The sequence below is a fragment of the Aplidium turbinatum genome, chromosome 12 (genome assembly GCF_918807975.1).
Source record: "Aplidium turbinatum chromosome 12, kaAplTurb1.1, whole genome shotgun sequence".
Taxonomy (NCBI): domain Eukaryota; kingdom Metazoa; phylum Chordata; class Ascidiacea; order Aplousobranchia; family Polyclinidae; genus Aplidium; species Aplidium turbinatum.
Window position 1 is genome coordinate 17,733,824 of NC_137483.1, and position 19,189 is coordinate 17,753,012.

Below are 19,189 nucleotides of genomic sequence, written 5' to 3' on the forward strand. Positions count from 1 at the left end.
CGAAGCTTTGACTGTTGATTATCTTTTTGTATTGACTTTTATTTTCTGTTGCAGAGCACTTGCGAGCTTTGTCCCGAAGGCTTCTACTGTGAAGCAATTAATACTGCCGGAATCATAATAGGTAATATGTTAATATAAAAACTTCATTTCATGTTTTGTGGCTAAAAATAAGTTTTTATAACATTTATTTAATTTACATGTCTTTGTCTATTGTAACAAACAATAGCCACATTTTGCTGTTTAGGTGTTTCTGTGCCTTCACCATGCCTTCAGGGGTACTACTGTCCTAACGGAACTGAATACGCAACTCAATTCGGGTGCCCTGAAGGAACATACGGAAGCAGGGGTTCGTTGGCCGATCCCGATCAATGCAAGTTGTGTGATTCGGGAATGTACTGCCAAGGGACGGGCAATAGCCAACCGTCGGGTCCGTGCCTGGAAAGTTTCTACTGCAACAACGGCTCGTCCAGTAGCACTCCAACAGATGGGATAACTGGAGGGAAATGCCCTGCTGGTTTCTTTTGCCCAAATCAAACTAGCTCACCATTTGGTTGCCCGTCCGGCACATTCGGCCCAGCTGAAGGTAAATTTGATGATGAAATTGCGTCGCATAACGTTCTACTTCGTATTTACTTCATCAGAACCCATCTTTGATAATAAACCACACAAACTGCGCTTTTTACGCGCGATTGTTTAAAGCGATCAAATCCCAAATATCGGATTAACGAGAAGCATTGTTCATGGACTTCTTAATAGTAGGATGGAGTAAAATGGAGAATGAATGAATCAGATCATTTGTCCACTGCTTGTCCATCGCAACACTGTTTCAAAATTCCAGATGCAACAATGATCCTACTATTAAGAAGTCCATGCATTTGACAAGTGACAAGTGACCTGATTCATTTATTTTCCATTTTCGTTCTTTTTTTACTGCTCTAAAATGTTGTGGCAAGAATATCAACAAACACCACATTTGAGTTGAAGCTCAGTTCAGTTTGTTTTTATTTCTGACCATCGCAACGAAAAAACAATATATGCCAAACATAGCAGAGGTCTAGAAAAATGTGGAAGCGACAAAACGCGGACGTTATAACGTGCATGATACTAAAGCAGAACAATCAGTTTAAAATATGGCACGATCGCAACACCTTAAAAGAAGAACGTAATAATGATGATAACCATTTGAATAAATGCTTACGTAGAACATTTATATAGAAAAACGCAATACAAACCGAAGAAGTGTTTCTTAGCTCTACCATAATTCTAAGTAACGGCTTCGGCGTTTTTAGAAGATTAAATTCTATTAACCGAAAAGGTTCCATGCAGTTGCATGAATCGGCAATGTCAAATCCCAAGATGACAACTTGTTGTTTTCAAACGTTTTTTCGGTGATCGTTTACGAAATTCACTTTTGGATGAAATAAACATCATCAGATAAAATCGCAGTTGAGTTACGTTAAATGAACAAAACACTGCCTGTTGGAGGTACTCATGCGCTCAAGAGGTTAAACAGCCAGTAAATAGAAGTTATGATGTCACTTATTTTATGGTTTCAATCGGACAATGCCAATAAACCTTTAATGTTGTTATTCCTTGGCTTGGCTGTGAGGTGAGGATAGTAAGACCGCATCAAACCCCTACTAAAATAAGGAACAAAAATGTAGAAGATCTGGTGGAACCAAAATAAATACCTTTACCACTGCGTATGTAACGATGTTGAAGCACAATAGTATAAGTGTAGTATGTATCCTTTCGATAGGTATCAATGATGTGGGTTATAGGCTACAGTGAAAATGACGAATCTGTTTGAATGAGTTCAATTAACGGTGATTTTTGTTGTTCAGCTTCAGTATATTTATCAACTGAATGTAGATAGGCTAGACCTTACACAAGCCTTTTGAGTTTGTTGCATTACGGATACATGTTGGGTTCATTTAGTCGTGAAAATATTACTAAATGCTAAACACATAAAAAGAACTCATTGGAATTGTAAAAAGGTGTTGATCATGACTTCGATGCATTTTAACTTGTCAAATTTTTTAATATTTTTATGTTGATTCGACATTGACAGATCATCACTATCTTTCACGTCATCATCTTTGCTGCCACGTTATCATCCATAAGTTTGAATTTATAAAGTTATCTCAATCTTTAAACTCATCCAGGCTTGAAATCCGAAGCGGAATGCACCCCATGCACTGGTGGCATGTACTGTCCTACAAGCGGACAGGACTCTCCAGAAGGAAATTGTTCGGCCGGATATTACTGTCCTGACGGATCTGAAGCCAGGGATGGTACGTATCAAATGCAGCTATGCAATCACACGTAGCTACAGTACAGCTGTTTTCAAAGACATTTTTTCGACTTGTGATTGATATTTTAGAAGCTAATATTTAGGTCTGTTACATTTTTTTTTCGGGAAACACATGGTTGCCAGATGTTTGAAAATAGCAGCCAATTTTTTTTGTTGGAGGGATTGACATTCTTTTTGTGCAACAAGAAACTATGCTGCAGGTTAACAGATTAAAACCATTTTTTTTATCAAGACATCAATTCAACTGCTTCAAAGTAGTTGTAGTGGTACTTAAACTCAAGTAAAATGTTTTGAATCATGTGCTTTTATTCCTTTACTTTAATGTAAAAAAACAACATTAAAATCTGTTATTTACCTAAAATATAACGAATTTTCCCATTTTCAGCCTTTCCTTGTACGGCTGGGTACCATTGTCCTGAGGGGAGTGCCGACCCAATACCTTGCCCCCCAGGAATGTATACTAACGACACTCTTCAGTCAACTTGTGCTCAGTGTGTCCAAGGCAGCTACTGCAATGGAACTGGTATACAGGTACAACCTTGCTGGCTTAGTGGTTAAGATGATCCCTCTTTTCAATAGACCCGGATGTAGTACCCTTACAGAGTACGCCAAATTTTGTCTCGAAGTTGTAATGGAAAAAGTATTTTTTTTTATCCTGCTACTATAGTTGATGTCTTTATTTTAAGGATTGCCCAATGGGTTATTTCTGTCCCATCGGAACGGGGGCATCTTTGAATCCCTGCCCCTTAGGAACATATGGGGACACAACGGGACTTCACAACGAAGACCAATGCACACCATGCGATCCAGGCTTCTTTTGTTCCAAGCTTCACGCAACGCAGCCAACAGGTCAGACAGCGCTGTCCACTCTTGCGTTGGTCCACTCTTTGCGTAAATAATCATGTGACTTTTGAACAGTTTCTATTGCGCAATCTACATTCGTGTCAGTTTTACTCTGATTGGATGCCGATAATTGAACGTTGCAACTACAATGTTGTGTAGTCTTATCGTTCGTAATCTTTTTATAATGGCAAATATGATCAGAAAGACGTTACCTTTCTCCATGCATGTAAACACAGTCATTTCATGTTTAAGTTTGCCATTTTGTTTGAAAACCGACATCAAGTGACTTACTAGCAACTTTTAAGGCCGCTAGAGAGCGTTAAACCCTTTTTTAATTCAGCGCAAGTTTATAGTTTTGTTGCTTGGTTTGAACATTTTGAAGCCCGAAGATCTAACTACAGCGCGATCAACCGTGTTGCTGGGTTGACTGGGTCTTGCTGACATCGATCATACTTTAAGAGAGAGACTCCGCTGGTATGGACATGTAGAAAGATCTAATGATGCTGTGAAGTTGGCTCGCAATTAGAAAATTCCCAGAAGACGTTGAATTGGCCAATAACACTAAAAGATCTATGGAAATGAAATTTATTGGGATCCAACCCTTGTGACCGTGAGAAGTGGAGAGCTAATGTACAATCTGCCATGCGGCAGCCAGCCAGTCATTTGGAGTGGGGCCTACGAGTGTATAAATGCTTCGCAAAACATGCACGTTAAAAAAAACGGACGACGATGATTCCACTTTTTTGTCTTTAGGAAAATGTGATCCAGGATTTTACTGTAGAAACAGATCAACATCACAGACTCCTCCAGGAAGCGCTTTTGACTCAGGCGTGTGTCCTGCTGGATATTATTGTCCTGAAGGTAATTTGGAAATACAATTTACAAGGTTGCTAGATGTTTTTCTCTTTGATTTGGTGTAATAACTTGAAACCTTTTATTTTACTGACAATCGGTCTAAATTTTTCAACTTTACTTTGTGTCACTTTGCTGCCTGTTTCTTGCTTCCTTTGCTGTGAAACGTCGAGAACGAAGTCTTATTCATCGACTTGTTGATGAGCTTCGCTTCGCTTTTTCGGTTGTAATTGAACTTGGCTCCTCACAGGAGGGACCACGTGAAGGTGCTCATCTCCTCCTTTCCTTTGTTGTAAACACAACAAATCATGAGCAAAAAATAAAAAACCTCAAACCAATGCACAAGAATGTTATGTTATTATGAAACTTTTTTGAAGAAACCGGTGAACCATTCAGCTGTGACCCTGGTACGTTCAACAGCCAGCCCCGAGCCACTTCCCCGGATTTCTGCAGGAACTGCACCGCGGGATCTTATTGCAACAGCAGTGGTCTTGAAATGCCTACCGGGCTCTGCTATGAGGGGTACTATTGCTCCGGTGGGGCTTCAGACCCAGCTCCCTCAGTGGTGAGAACTAGAGCAGGATTTTTTTTAATTTTTTTAAAGTTTTTTTTGCAGTTGGTTCATATAGAAAACGTATTTTCGATTAAATGTATATTTTTTATGTATTTTATGTTTGTTTGTTGTTTTGTTGGATTATATTTGCTTTTTTTAACAATCACTCGATGAAGCAAGTACGAGAATTAGTTGCATTATCTCTCTGAAAAATTTATTCAACAAAAAACATCTGACCTTTGCTTGCTGGATAGTTAAACGGTTGGCCTCTGAAACGTTCTTTTCCTTTGGTAATGTATTACTTTATACGGACAACAACCACGCCCGGTGAACAAAGCAAATACCTTTGTGACTTTGTTACTGGTATGGAGCGTATTTCATCGAGTTCGTTTGGTTAGTAAAATAGTGAAGAGCTGACTTATTTAAGCGGTTAAGCGCGAAACTAGTTTACATTTTCTACGTTATTGTAGGTCACTTCAACTGAGGGCCCATGTCCCATTGGCTCCTATTGTGAACTGGGCAGCAGTGTCCCAAAGCTTTGTAATGACGGCTCTTATGCCCCGGACATCGCCATGCCCTCTTGTCTGCCGTGCCCCGCTGGGAGTTACTGTCCCCTGGGGGCAGACGCCGCGTTGGAGTGCACAGTTGGACATTATTGCGTGGACAATGTAATGGAACCCACCCCGTGCACCAATGGAACGTACAACAACGAAACAGGTGAGGCTGGTTTGTGAGTGACATTGCAGCGTGGACGATTTCTTAGAGTTTCTTTGTAAAAAAAACTTGTCACATTTATCGTGTTCTGTGCGTTGCCGCGATCGCTGTAAGAATTCCCTAGACCCTTGAAACTCCAACTTCTCCAATAGCGCTACTTTCCAAATAGTGTTTTGTGGCACCTGGGAAGATAATTACGACAAATCTGCATATGCTTCAACAGCAAATGAATTGAATACCATCGCTTTTGTTTCTATTGTAGGCTCGAGAGATGCAAGCGCGTGTCAGTACTGCCCTGGCGGTTACTACTGCCCTGATGCAGGGATGGAAAACCCCAAAGGAAAATGTGCTCCGGGCTGGTAAAATGAAGATGATTTATTTTTGTTTTATTTATCTCACGATCTTTTTTCGTATCCGGTCACTTCTGTTGCAACGTTACGTGACGTCACTTCTGTTGCAACGTTACGTGACGTCACTTTTGTTGAAACGTTACATGACGTAAAATGGGTAAACCTTGCCGCAATGGTCTGCGCTTCGATTTCAAGACGTGTGCACTGAAACACAGTAGTTCATCTAGAATAGATCTAGGATCGAATAGTTTACAAGATACGTTACGTTGTTTTCAAGTGGAAATGCCAAACTACCGACTTCAGCTACCAGGCCTGTGTCAGCGGTAAAATCTTCCATGAAAAACTGTCAGGATTGTGCTGCAAACGGTTGTGCCGGCAGGCTATGCTAAACGCTTATACGCTTACGCTTGCCGATTATGCTAAACGCTTACGCTGGCCGGTGATGCTATACGCTTACACTTATTCTCGCAGGTATTGTGTCCTCGGATCGTGGATGGAGAAACCAACTTCAGTTGGATCCGACTTCACTGGAAGCTGTGCTTGCCCCGAAGGGAGTCCAGGGATTGGTGGGCAATGTGAGCCTGGAGAGTATTGCCCGGAGGGGTCAACTATTCCTATTCCTTGCGATGAAGGTGATAAAGAGAAGTAATCCCTCGCAGGCATTGCTCATACTTTGAATGCGTTCCCTCTACTTTTGTTGAGTTTTGAAAGTTTCTTTTGTTCAATTTTCAGCAAAGTTTATAGGCAGCACTTAAGATAATTTTTAGTTCTTTAGTTTATGCTATGTTTCAATAAAACGCTATCTTTACCCAATTTGTCTTCAACTGCTTACAATTTGGTTGTTAAACTATTTCATTTGGATTGTTGACTATTTTCACGCCACAATAATAATGGTTGTTTTTATGTGAAGAGCTACAAAGTTTTATGTGAAGAGCTACAAAGAGATCACAAGTGCATTAACAATTGGATATAATTTACATAATGACACCATTAAATTTACGTGATCTGTCATGACCGATATCATTTGTTAAAGGATACTACTGTTCCACCCCCGGTCTTGATGCAGTGACCGATCCTTGTTTGGAGGGGTTTTACTGCTCAGGGGGCAGCAAAGAAGAAACACCAGAGGGCAAACCTTACGGGGATATTTGCCAGCCTGGGTATTATTGTCCAACCAAAAGTTCAAGCCAGACAGCCTGTCCGAGCGGTAAGCGAAGACTTTTCTTCCTGATTATCTTTTCATGGATCTGCCCAGCCAGCAAATCAGCCCTTCTTTGCATTGATCTAGCGTCTGCAGACATCAAATCAATGCAAAAAGGAACTGGTTTACTGACTGGGTGTATGTAGCTTTGATCGTTTTTAACGGAAAGTAAAAATTCAGTGCAAATCTTCAATATTGCTCGATGAATCTTTGTTAAACAATTTTTTGTCATGTTCATATTTCTTAGGTACATTCTCTGGCAATCTCGGCAACACCAATGAATCGAACTGCGAGCTATGCACCGGCGGCATGTATTGTCCTTCTTCTGGCATGTCCGCGCCTCGAGCCCAATGCGATGTGAGTAAACGAACGAAGCAGTTTTTGTGCTCAACTTTATCTGAAACCGCGTTTTCAGCTTGACCTTGGGTAATCAACATTGCTGCGAATGCTTGTACTGCTAAAGCAATCATCCCAACCGAAGCCAACAATTGTGAATTCCTTGTTTTGCTAAAATGATGTTATCCATAATTATTCAACTAACCAAGTTCTACGGAATTACCACAAGTGCTGTGACATCACAGACACCACCATGCCTGAACATGGCGTCGACGTTTTTCACAACGATTGATCCTCCAGTGTTCTCATTAAATTTACAAAAGCTTGGTTTGTTCATTTTAAAAGATTCTTAAAAATTTCTAAACGTGGATGCCCCGGTGCCTCTGACCAGGAATCCGCCCCTTCATTACCGTGTGCTTAATTCCCCGCTAACGATAGACGTGCATGATGAATGTCATTTTCCCTTTCATAAAAGTTCTAATGAGGACGCCAGGGGTACACCCAGAGCGTCTCCACACTTCTTCAGTGGTGATCTTATTAATTCAGTTAATTCCTCTCTTAAGTCGTCTGCGTATCTTATGTTGTTTAAATGTTGTCCACCTACCAAGATGCCTTCGTTGTCATCTAGATGTCGTAAGATCATTAGATTATATCATTAGATTATTATTGCCATTAGATCATAGAATGAGAAAAGATCAGGTGAGATTACGCACCCCTGTCTCACTCCTCTTTGAATTTGTGTCCCCCTGCTCAGTTTGTCATCTATTCAGACTACTGCTGATTGATCCCAGTAGAGATTTCTAAGAAGTCGGAGATCTTTACCATCTGTGTCTTGGCTTTGAGCATCTCGATTAGTAGCTCATGTTTAACACGATCGAAGGCTTTGCCGTAGACCAAAAACCAGAGGTACAGGTCTTCCCTGTGTTCTATCGACCTCTCAGCAAGTGTCCTTGTCGGCTACATAGCCGAGTGGTTAGAGCCCTGGAACGGCAATCGAAATGGCGCCGGTTCGACACCGCTTAAGAGCATTCGGCTGTGTCTTTGGCAGGACACTTTAGGCATACCTGAAGGTGGACATGAAGATTGGCTTCCTTGCCTTCCCGTCCACTTAATCTAAATCTTCAACCACCAGGTGTAAACCTGGATACGACAAACAAAACAAGCAAGTGTCCTAAGTAGAAATGTGGCATTTTTAGTTCCTTTGTCTTTCACAAATCCGCATTGCACATCTGAGATTTCGGGATTGATACATCTGCGTAGTCGATGGAGTAAAACGGTCAGAAAAATGTTGATGACATGACTCATTAGACTGATTGTGCAATGAAGTTCACAATCAATCACCCCTGGCTCTATGTGGCGGCGAATTTTTCAATTGACATTCTCTTTAATTCATTTTCAGGTTGGATTTTATTGCCCAGCTGGTTCTACAATGAAGGCGCCACCATCTAACGAGTGTAAAGAAGGAACTAAGTGCCCGTCGGGTAGCGCCATTTACACACCTTGTTACTCTGGAACCTACCAACCGGATGCTCAACGAGGCACCTGTTTGCCTTGTGATGAAGGTGACGTCATCATTTTTGTGTTTGCCAATAAAGTGCTTTCCAGACAACAAATCAACCGTTTTTACATTGATACAACGTGTGCAGACCACGTCATACAGCTCACAACAGTTTATGGCATTTTTTTTTTCATGTTTGTGTTAATTGACAAATAAACTAATGGTGAGTCTGATTCTTGTATCAAAAATTGAAGCCTATTCCTTGCAGTAAACTCTTTGCTTTTTTTGTTACATCTTCACCACTAGTTTTTCTTTTGTAATAAATCACTTTCTTTTTTATACACAGGAAGTTATTGCGACTTTGATGAAGCCACAAGTCTTGGGTTTCTTGGGGTTGTTGAACCCCAATCCTGTCAACCTGGGTTTTTTTGCCCATCGGGAACTAGGTTCGCCACTGAGTACCCATGCCCTGAGGGAACGTACAGCAATTCTTTCGGCTTAACCAGCGCTGCAGCATGTACGAACTGTGACGGAGGTGGGTTAAACGAATCGGCTAGTAAATCCCATTTTGAGCATTTAGTAGCCTACAGCTTTGCGTTGCTTCTGCTTAAAAAAATGTTTTTCATAAAGAAATCTCAAAATGTCTTTATTACACGCATGGCTACAATGCTCGTAACGTCAGATACCAGAATGTGTAAAAAATGTATTTAACTACTAGAATACTATCACGATTCGTGTTGTACAGTGTCACATTCATTATTATTTCAATCTTACGTCACCAGTTCAAAGGGCGGCGGATTTCTTCTTTCACAAATTTGATAATTAATCTAATAAATCTTTGTCTGCTTCACAAGGTTTTTTCTGCGATCGCACAAATCAGACCCAACCAACCGACCAATGCTATCCTGGCTATTACTGCCCGGCTGCATCTACAAGCCCCACACAATTCAACTGCCCGCGTGGTATGTAGCGCGTTGTGTATCATGCTTTCTCGTTTTGTTTGTTTTTATTCCTGCTGATATGATCATGACCTGTTTGGTTTTCCTTCACCAAACCTTTGAAACTCAAGTTTGCTTAAATCTTTAAACTACTAGCAAAGCCAATTATTATTGATATTATTGTTGATATTATTATTGTTATTTAAATTATTGTTGATGAATTTGAGTCTCATACCCTGATGATATTCGCAATACATTTAATATTGAAAATAAATCAAGCAATTCAAGCAGACAAGTTACTTGGATTAGGTTTTCCTTACCACTTAGAGACCGTTAGTTTTGTTAGCCCATCAATTCGTTTGCTTCAGGAAACACAAGCTAGTTATTTCAAAATTGGAAAGTAGTTTGCTTAAATTGACTTTAAAAACAAAAATTGCTTTTTTTGTCAAACAGTTTACCTCAACAGAGAAAATAACAATTTAGCAACGTAAAGAAAAGTAAAAGTGATCAACAACATTTCACAGCAATAACTCTTAACAACACAGAAACTCAACAGATAGCATTCAAGACAGCAGCCTCAAGCCAAACAAAAGAGCCGCATAAAACAACGACCCACTGACTTTAACTCCATTCGTCAGCACATGACTGGGGAACTGTGTTCCGAAAGCTAGTGCGATTCGCTATTACCACAGCAAACTCGCCGCATCAGGTTAAAACAGGTCGTTAATATCTACATCGTGAAGAAAGTAACAGTAATTTAACATTCCATCACCCAGGTTCGTATTGCCCACGAGGATCATCCAGTGCCATCGCATGCCCAGCAGGAACATACGGAGCCAGCTCTAATCTCAAAGCTATTACTGAATGTTCGCCGTGCGATCCAGGGTTGTATTGCGATAGTGATGGCTTGAAGGAACCTCGCGGCGCATGCTCTGCTGGTAAGTAACAGAAGTTGGTTTGATTTGCATAGTCTTAATTTCCTTGCCTAGACCAAATATGACAGCATATTAATGTATAGTCTACAATCTTCTCGGTGATTGGTGTCGGTTAATTGACGCAATGATAGGAGCAATCTGGCATTGGCCAACGGTGGATGGTTGTATGCTCGACAATCATTGAGACAAGGTTGTACCTTGGCAAAGCACTAGCATCCTAGGTGAACAGGACGATACCATTTGTGACATTCCCGTCCATTAAAACAAAATCATACCCTTCAGACGTATGATCTTGTTTTGGCATAAAAAGCATGTTTCTGTGTTGTGCCGTTTTGCTACTAAACAGGTATTTTTTGCCTGTTTTACTCCCCTTGATTAATTTAGTCGTGCTGGCTGACAAAACGTCGGAAATAAGCTGGTTATTATTTTCAACATTTCGTTGTAGTTGAGCCTGCAGTTACCAAAAAAAAAACGGAAGAAATTGTTTTATAGTCGATGAGAGTGTAATACGAACCCCTTATGCAGGTTTCTTCTGTTCCGGGAACTCTACCGAGGCCGACCCCAGGGGACAGACGTACGGTGACGAATGCCCCCCAGGACAATATTGTCCGTCAAACAGCAGCCAACCTACCCCTTGTCCTGAAGGTAGGAACTTTATCATTTGCACATGAAATGAACCAAATTCAATACAAGCTTGATGTCATAACTTCAAGTTGTACCTGCTAGTAATTATACAATTTTGGTAAAGAGGTCACTTTCTTCAACCACTAAATAACTGCTTATCATATCTACAATGAAAATGAATAACTGATCTAAACAATGAAAATGAATAACTGATCTACACTGATCAATCAGTGTTTAGATCAGTTATTCATTTTCATTGTAGATATGATAAGCAGTTATTTTTTTTGTTACTTGATGAAAGCTAAAGTGTGTATGGCCGAAAACGTTTGTAGCTTATAGTTTATGTTCAATTTTAATGGATTATGTTAAATGCCGTGTGGTTGCTTGGTTGTATATGTCTGTGCTAGTAATTATATTTTCAAGTTTTTTAAAACTCAGCTAGCAAAACCCGTCCTTTTAATGTTGGTTCAACGTCGACAGATGACTTAGCCTATATCCATGTAAAAAGGACGGATTTTGCTAAATGAGGCTGCATTTCATGTCGTTTGTTGCTTCAGCGCCACATTCAATTAATTAACGGACATTAATTTGCAGGCACTTTCAACAGTGATCCAGGAAAGTCTTCAGTACTGGATTGTGAAGCATGTACTTCTGGCTCCTACTGCAACGGGACAGGACGAAGTTCAGTGGCAGGTAAGATGACAGCATTAAAATACCCAGGTGGAAAAAGTAAAACGAACAAGTTTTGTCGATTTGGGCATTTACACATTAAATCTGTATCACTTTGGGTGTGTCGTGTTGAAGCTTTTGTTGTACTTTGAGTTGAATAGAAATCAAACTTACTCGTGAATATGAAAACAGGCCCTGCTTCTGCTTGACACTCAAGATTAAATGAACGGATTTAGGGTAATGCGGGACCAACTGGGCTTGAACTGTACGAGAAGCTTCTCACCAAAGGCAACTCATATTTGCGACAGCTACATTGCTTTGGCTAATGGCTATATGATAAACTTTTTTTTTATTACTTTTTATTAAGGTCTTAATGATATGGAGACAACTTATATTGGCTTTTCTTTTTTCAAAAACGTTTTTTTAAACAGGAGAGTGCAGCGAAGGATTTTACTGCAATGGAAGTGCGAGCTCTCCAACTGAAAGTGACTGCCCTAAGGGTTACCACTGTCCCACTGGCACATCGGAACCCATACCCTGTTTGAATGGCACTTATGCCAATACTACCAGGTCGCCAATATGTCTTGATTGCCCGAGCGGCTGGTGGTGTGAGGATGCTGCTGTTGTACCGTTTCCCTGCCCACTTGGTCGGTTTTGTCCGGAAGGAACCGGTTATAACCAGCGGCAATGTCCAGCGGGTACGTTGTCCTATTGAACGGCTTAATTTTTTTGTATTGGTATTGTGTTGTCTGCAGTTAGTTTGGGTTCTGAACCATCAGCAAGTGAAAAAAAAGAAATCTTGCCTGCTATCTTTATTGCAACTGAAGCACTACTTTCACTTTCGAAATTAGGAATGCTTTGTATTTTCTGAGCAACAACAAAAGCAACAGGTACTCAACACCAGGTTTGGCGTTGATGTAAACACCGTTGCGCCGGTATGGAAGCGATTAAAAGATCGCATCTTGCTTATCTTAACATATGTACTGTATCTTCAGGCACGTTCAACCCAACAGAAGGCATTAGCAGCGAAGCCGAGTGTACTCAATGCTCCTCGGGCTTCTACTGCGAGACGCCCGGTGGAGACATTGTGACCGGCCCTTGCGCTCCTGGCTTCGATTGTGTATGGGGAGTGAACACAGACAAGCCGAATAACGCCTCCAACACGGTGGGTTTGAAGATAGTTTTTAAAATGTTGTTTCATACCCAGAAAAAGACACAATTAAGTGAACTCGCTAAAATATTTTTTTATATCTTTTAAATTTCTGGTTTTACTTTAATCTAAAAATGTATACATCGCACTGTCTTTACATTTTTCTTATTATGATTAGCATATCTTTTGTAAACGAATACTTAATTTATAACCAGGGCTCTGGTGGTCCTTGTCAACCTGGGCATCAGTGCCCAAGTGGGTCGGCCGAGCCCTGTCCGGTTGGGACGTTTGCCCGGGGGAACGGTCTTGATGTTTGCGAGCCATGTGAAGCAGGTACATGTTCGCTATTCAAAAAAACTACTTTTGCATTATTCCAACGTTGAAATGCATTGAGGTTGAGTTTTTATGTTATTCAAGTACTAGCTTCTTTTGACTCACTGGAACGTGAATTATACGAAAAGTCTGTGCACTTTTATCACATGTATCGATGCTGCATGCGCCCAGACGCATTGTACTGTATTTGTTAAACTGGATGGATATCAACTGTGCGATTCTACCAACAGAAAGCTTAGTTTACAAATGCCCGTAGTTTTTTATAAAAACATATCACATCGACCGACTGTTCCCTTTTACACTTTTACTGCAAAACCAAACAGAAATTATTAAACTGTATTTTAATGTCATTTAACTTTAAATAAATAAGATAGTTATGGAAACCTATTTTAACATTAGAAGACTTCATATTACGTTAATGAACATCAAATTTACGTCCAGGTAATTACTGCGACGGTGGAACCATTAACCCAGTCGAATGCTTAAAAGGCTACTACTGCCCTTCTCAAACTACATCCCGCACTGAATTCCCTTGCAAGCCTGGAACTTATAACAATAAAACAAGTGAGTTAATGTTTTTTAGAGATTCTGGAAAATGAATTATGTTTGTTGGTACGATTGTTCAACTAAAATGAAATTCCTCAGACATTAGCAATAATTCAGACAGAAAAATCAATGTAAAAATGGGGGGTTTTGCCGTCTGGTAAACTACCATGACGCTGTACGACTCAGATGTTGTTGCAATATTGTGGTTTTTAAGAAACCTTTGTTAGTAAGAGGATGCAGTTATGTACGCGTCGTATTGAGAAGTTTTGATGTTTGAAAGCTCGTGAATATAAAAAAGTTCACTATTTTCAAATACAAACAAATTAAGGAACTATAGATTGCAAGTGGTTTACAGCATTACATTGGCTGACGTGTGTCTTCTGACCTTTTCCATCCAGATTCAATCCTAGACCTAAAAGCTATGCTAATTATTGCATGTTAAATAGCTGTAATTTTCAGAGCAAAGCAGTGAAGTCAGCTGTGTCCCCTGTACCGGGGGTATGTACTGCATGGGGGAGGCCAATGAAGAGCCGGATGACTTTTGCGACGAAGGATATTACTGTGCCGAGGGATCGGATTCTTCTACACCTCAAGTTGTAGGAGTAACTGCTGGAGGAAGGTAGGCTTGCTTTCGTTCCCTATTTGATTTTATATCTCAAAGTTTAAAAAAGCGGAGTAGGCTGCGTAAAAATGTAACATATTTTTTAACATGCAACTTATCTAGTACCGGTTGCAGGTTGTTGGCGTGGAAGTTTATATCTGCAAATAAGTCATTTTTGTTATGCTGAAATTACTTTGCAATACTGTTGCGGATTAATTTTAATTTCCATGTGATCACCAACGTGAGGTTTCAGCGTATACCGATAAAGAAGAATGGACTTTCAACGTATGAACGTTGCCAATTATAAACTTGAATTTTCTTTTTTTTTCAAGACACGTCCTTACCAATAACACGTCCAAGTATATTAGTTCTAGCCATTGCTCTACTGTTCCTTTATTTTACTATTTTTTCTCTCATAAACCATCTTATGCTTTCAGTAACCAAACGTGCACCACGATATTTGAATGTGTTTGCCCCAGCCTTCCAGACACGAAAGGAGGCGTTTGTCCACCAGGTAGACTGGTTTAATTTCCCATACGTAGTTTGTAATTGCTGTCAGCTGATGATAATTTCATGCTGTTTTTTTGTTTACATTAAGAACAGCATTAACTTTTAAGCTATGCCAGTGTTGCCAAAATTTTTCGTGAATTAATAAAACGAAGCACCACTTCGAAGTAAATACAGTTCGAAATTAATATGTCACATTTTGCCTTGTTTATATTATCTTCAAAACACGTTATTTTACATAAGTTTGATACTTGACCGTTGTTTCTCATTGGTAGAAATCTGTCAATAACCATGAAATACTTGTAGGTTACTACTGCCCCAGGGGATCTGCAGAACCCAGGCTTTGTGACGATGGTCAGTATTGTCCAGACTTTGGCATGCATACCACCGCTGGTAATTGTACCGCAGGATTCTATTGCATAAACGGAAGGTCAGAAAAATATAAATAAGTTTTTTTCCATAGGTTTAATGTTGCCAGATGTTGAATGAACACAAACACCACAAATATCTTTCAAGTGATGTAATCATCAGTTTCTACGATCTTCAGTATTTGAAAACTTTTGTAAATTTTTTGCTCACCAGCACTGAACCGGACCAGCATCAATGCGAACCTGGATACTACTGTGAGCAAGGAACTGGGGTTCAAACCCCGTGTAGGCCTGGAACATACAGTGAAAAGTACGGAAATGAAGACGAGTCATTCTGCTTGGCCTGCAAACCTGGCCAATTTTGTGCAGGTAAGAAGTTTAAGATTTAAAGCTTGCTTACATTGTTGTTAAAGGCATACTAAATGAAATTGTCAAACAGGAATTAAGCATTAAAATGCGTAAACTGAACATTCAAGAAACCATTTCAAAAAAAATTACCGAAAAAAAAATGTTTTCAATGGCACTGGCAAGTCAGCGCCAATCACTTTAACATGAGTTCCCTTTACATTGTGATAGCATGGTTTGTAGTTAAAGTACCGTACTATATAGCCTTCTGTGTGTGTGGCCTGCTATTTATCGAAAAACTATCTTAAAAGCAGCATTAAAGTAAAGGTTTTGATAGTTAAACCTATGAGGTGTAGTTTGCAAGTCGAATCAGAAGCTTGATCGGACATTTGTGGCAATTTATCTTTTGTTCGCGCAACTTACATGCTATTTTACGTTGTTCTACAGGCAGCCACAACACGGAACCGACCGGCAATTGCACAGCTGGTTTTTACTGCCCTGGTGGTGATGCTTCTGCCAACAACCCGATTTTCAAGTGCAGCAGAAACCACTACTGTCCTGAGGGGGCTGTCAATGAGACCGTATGCGAGGCTGGTACCTACCAGCCTAACGAGGGGAGAGCCACATGCGACGATTGTCCACAAGGAAAAATTTGTGACCCTTACGACGGTAAATGAACTGTGGATTCTACTGAAGGTTGCATTGTTCGGTTATTATGTTTGTCTAAGAGAGGTTACTCTCCTGCACTCGAAGCTCCGCTTTTCCGGCCTCAGTAAAAGGGTCAATCCTAAATTTGACAATTTTTTACACCTTGCTACAAGGATGCTTTCAACCAAAAAACTTAACTTATTTTACAACTAACGTCACTACTTCTACATCACCTATAAAAAGTACAATATTTTGTAAATTAGAGAAAACAGCATCCCTTCTAGTGCAGTGAATAAGGTAAAAGCGGATGTAGTTTCGCATCTGTTTGATCTAAAATCCCTAGATGTTCATGAGATAACAATTGATATCAAAACAGCCTAATTGAATCGATTGAGTTATTTTCTAAAAAATGCAAACGAAATTGTTTTCAATATTTTTTATGAAAAAAAACTTTAAATATTGAAATGCTAAGACCATTTTATTTGGAAAAATTAATACGGTTTATTTTTGTGAGCATAATGTTAAAAAATTTGACCGTTTTTAGGTGATTTGGATCCAGAAAACTGCCCCCAGGGGTCATACTGCCCCAGTGGTACGCCGGACCCGGTAGATTGCCCCATTGGCACATATGGTGGCAAAGAAAGCCTTGTACAAGAAAGCGAATGCTTCGACTGCCCAGCTGGTGAGGACCTATCAATTGTTTAAAAACATGTTATCTTTCCGTTTGTTTCTTCATTCGTCATTAATGCGTTTAAAATATTTATAATTCTTGTGATTGAATTGACATAAGAAGATCGTCGTGCGGCTTCTCAAAGTGGTCTTCACAACATGACGCGCATACTCCAATAAAAAGGGTTCTTACAATAGCTTTAGATCTTTGTGTTTTTCGATTTCACGCGATGTTTTCTCTTTACTGCTCTGTCAACTGACAGTGACTGTCCAGTTGTGCTTATGTCACTAAACAACATACCGTAGGCGCTATCAGCTATGTATGTGCCATATTTCGCCCTTTCTAAAAAACGAAAAAGTTTATTTGCTGTTTGCTACCCTTGGACGAAAAAACTAACAGCGACTAGTCCGAGTCATAACATGTTCAACACCGATAAAGTCTTCTTCGTTTGAGCTGCTTGGAATGAGGGTCTGTCCTTTTAACATTCCATGTTCAAACCGATAAAAATGAAAGATATTAGACTTCAGAGAAGAAATGTGAAAAAAAAGAAACACTTCTGTCGCACAAAATAACTGCACTGAGAACATAGAAACTCCTGTTTTGAACACACAGTTGGAGAAAAACGTAGTTTAACTTACAGTATTGCCCTGCAGGCCTATACTGTGACACCCCTGGCGCAAAATCACCCGCTGGTGAATGTGACGCTGGATATTATTGCACTTCGAAAGCAACCCGGTCCGATCCATTCAACGATAACGTTGATTCTACCGGTAAGATTGGTTGAAGTAACGTCTATTTATGTTCATTAAATGTGTAATGCTTCCAAAAATTGGCGCATTTTTAACTGTAGGGTAATTTTGTACTACATTTGTTTAATGTTTTATTCTGCAGTACTATATTTTACTGTATGTAATAAACGATAAAAATAACCTTGATTTAACATTTCACCGTAACTTTCATTTAAAATTGTCCCTCACATTTCTTTTTCCTTAAATTGGTTTATATTTCCCGTTACAGCACCTGGCTTTACCGGCAATAGCATTTGTCCCACGGGTTATTATTGCGTTAATGGAACATCTACCCCTAAAGCGTGTCCCCCGGGTACCTTCTCTGAGGACACTGGACGGACAGATGAGTCTGAGTGTCTGCCCTGTCCTGCTGGACGATACTGTGACTCGTCCAACCGAACCGATGGAGGGGCAGCCCCACAATGCGACCCAGGGTAATATTGAGAAATATTTTTGTTTATTCATATCCTTATTACCTTGTGTTGTTTTATTTTTTCACCCAGGTTGGGTGTAGGTTTGTAATATCTAAAAAGAAAAAAAAAAGAAGCAACCATGGAGCTGTGCCAGAAATCATAGCGATTTCAACTCAATTGTCTCATTGTCTCTAAAAGCTGCAGTTGCAGTAAAAACATGTTTTTTGTATCAGTGTTTGTAAATTGATATGAAACATTTCTGTGTTTCTTACATGATTACAAATGATTTTGTATACTTTCAGTTTCATATGTACTGGTGGTGCAAAGTCTCCTACTCCGAATGACGAAACCGGGTACCCGTGTCCACAGGGTTATTTCTGTCCAGCTGGGGTGACAGTTCCGTTGTCATGCCAACCGGGTACCTATACTCCCGATGTAGGGAGGTCTGAATGCGAGCTGTGCAAGGCTGGGACATACTGCCCAACAGCAAACACTTCCATTCCTTTGGAGTGCTTGGAAGGTCTGTAGGCTTGATGTCTTATAACTTCACGGCAATCTTGTATCAAATGGAAGACTTAATGTTTGTGATGTGCACTTTTGGTTGTGCACATTGTAACACATTTGTCTTTTCCTTTGTTTATCTTAGCTTGGTAAAAACTGAAGCAAGTTAAGTTAACCAGACAGTAAATCAGTCCTTTTTACATTAATTCAACGTCTACTATGTCTTAAGTACTCACGTTTACAGACGTTAAATCAATGTAAAAAAATGACTGCTTTGCTGTCTGAGAACCACTCTTACAAGTGGCTTGCACTAATTGGTTGCAAGTTATTCTGAAAAAAAAAGACAATCGACCATTGACTATAGCTTTATAAAAGCTAGCTAATTTTTAAGTTATTTCTCAATAATTGGAGGTCTCAATGGCTGGCGTGGAAGCTACACCGTTCTGGTTAGCGAAGCGTCACTGCAGCTCGCTGTGCTAGTGAGTAATCAGC

General features: G+C 39.9%; 1 protein-coding gene across 1 annotated transcript in view; it reads left to right on the top strand.

Annotated features, from left to right (window-relative positions):
- Positions 1–19,189, top strand: part of LOC145780636 (uncharacterized) — a 113,031-nt gene that overhangs the window by 58,469 nt on the left and 35,373 nt on the right. The window contains exons 71-101 of the mRNA XM_082592261.1: positions 55–121; positions 245–583; positions 2,166–2,294; positions 2,700–2,845; positions 3,001–3,163; positions 3,911–4,018; positions 4,387–4,574; positions 5,033–5,279; positions 5,539–5,635; positions 6,098–6,258; positions 6,660–6,833; positions 7,075–7,184; positions 8,563–8,725; positions 9,008–9,196; positions 9,516–9,623; positions 10,376–10,537; positions 11,060–11,179; positions 11,753–11,851; positions 12,259–12,525; positions 12,823–12,992; positions 13,193–13,310; positions 13,752–13,874; positions 14,316–14,475; positions 14,895–14,971; positions 15,271–15,394; positions 15,547–15,701; positions 16,125–16,346; positions 16,870–17,007; positions 17,649–17,765; positions 18,013–18,217; positions 18,499–18,716. Coding sequence (XP_082448387.1) covers positions 55–121; positions 245–583; positions 2,166–2,294; positions 2,700–2,845; positions 3,001–3,163; positions 3,911–4,018; positions 4,387–4,574; positions 5,033–5,279; positions 5,539–5,635; positions 6,098–6,258; positions 6,660–6,833; positions 7,075–7,184; positions 8,563–8,725; positions 9,008–9,196; positions 9,516–9,623; positions 10,376–10,537; positions 11,060–11,179; positions 11,753–11,851; positions 12,259–12,525; positions 12,823–12,992; positions 13,193–13,310; positions 13,752–13,874; positions 14,316–14,475; positions 14,895–14,971; positions 15,271–15,394; positions 15,547–15,701; positions 16,125–16,346; positions 16,870–17,007; positions 17,649–17,765; positions 18,013–18,217; positions 18,499–18,716 — 4,864 coding nt within the window. The remainder of the gene's footprint in view (positions 1–54; positions 122–244; positions 584–2,165; positions 2,295–2,699; positions 2,846–3,000; positions 3,164–3,910; positions 4,019–4,386; positions 4,575–5,032; positions 5,280–5,538; positions 5,636–6,097; positions 6,259–6,659; positions 6,834–7,074; positions 7,185–8,562; positions 8,726–9,007; positions 9,197–9,515; positions 9,624–10,375; positions 10,538–11,059; positions 11,180–11,752; positions 11,852–12,258; positions 12,526–12,822; positions 12,993–13,192; positions 13,311–13,751; positions 13,875–14,315; positions 14,476–14,894; positions 14,972–15,270; positions 15,395–15,546; positions 15,702–16,124; positions 16,347–16,869; positions 17,008–17,648; positions 17,766–18,012; positions 18,218–18,498; positions 18,717–19,189) is intronic.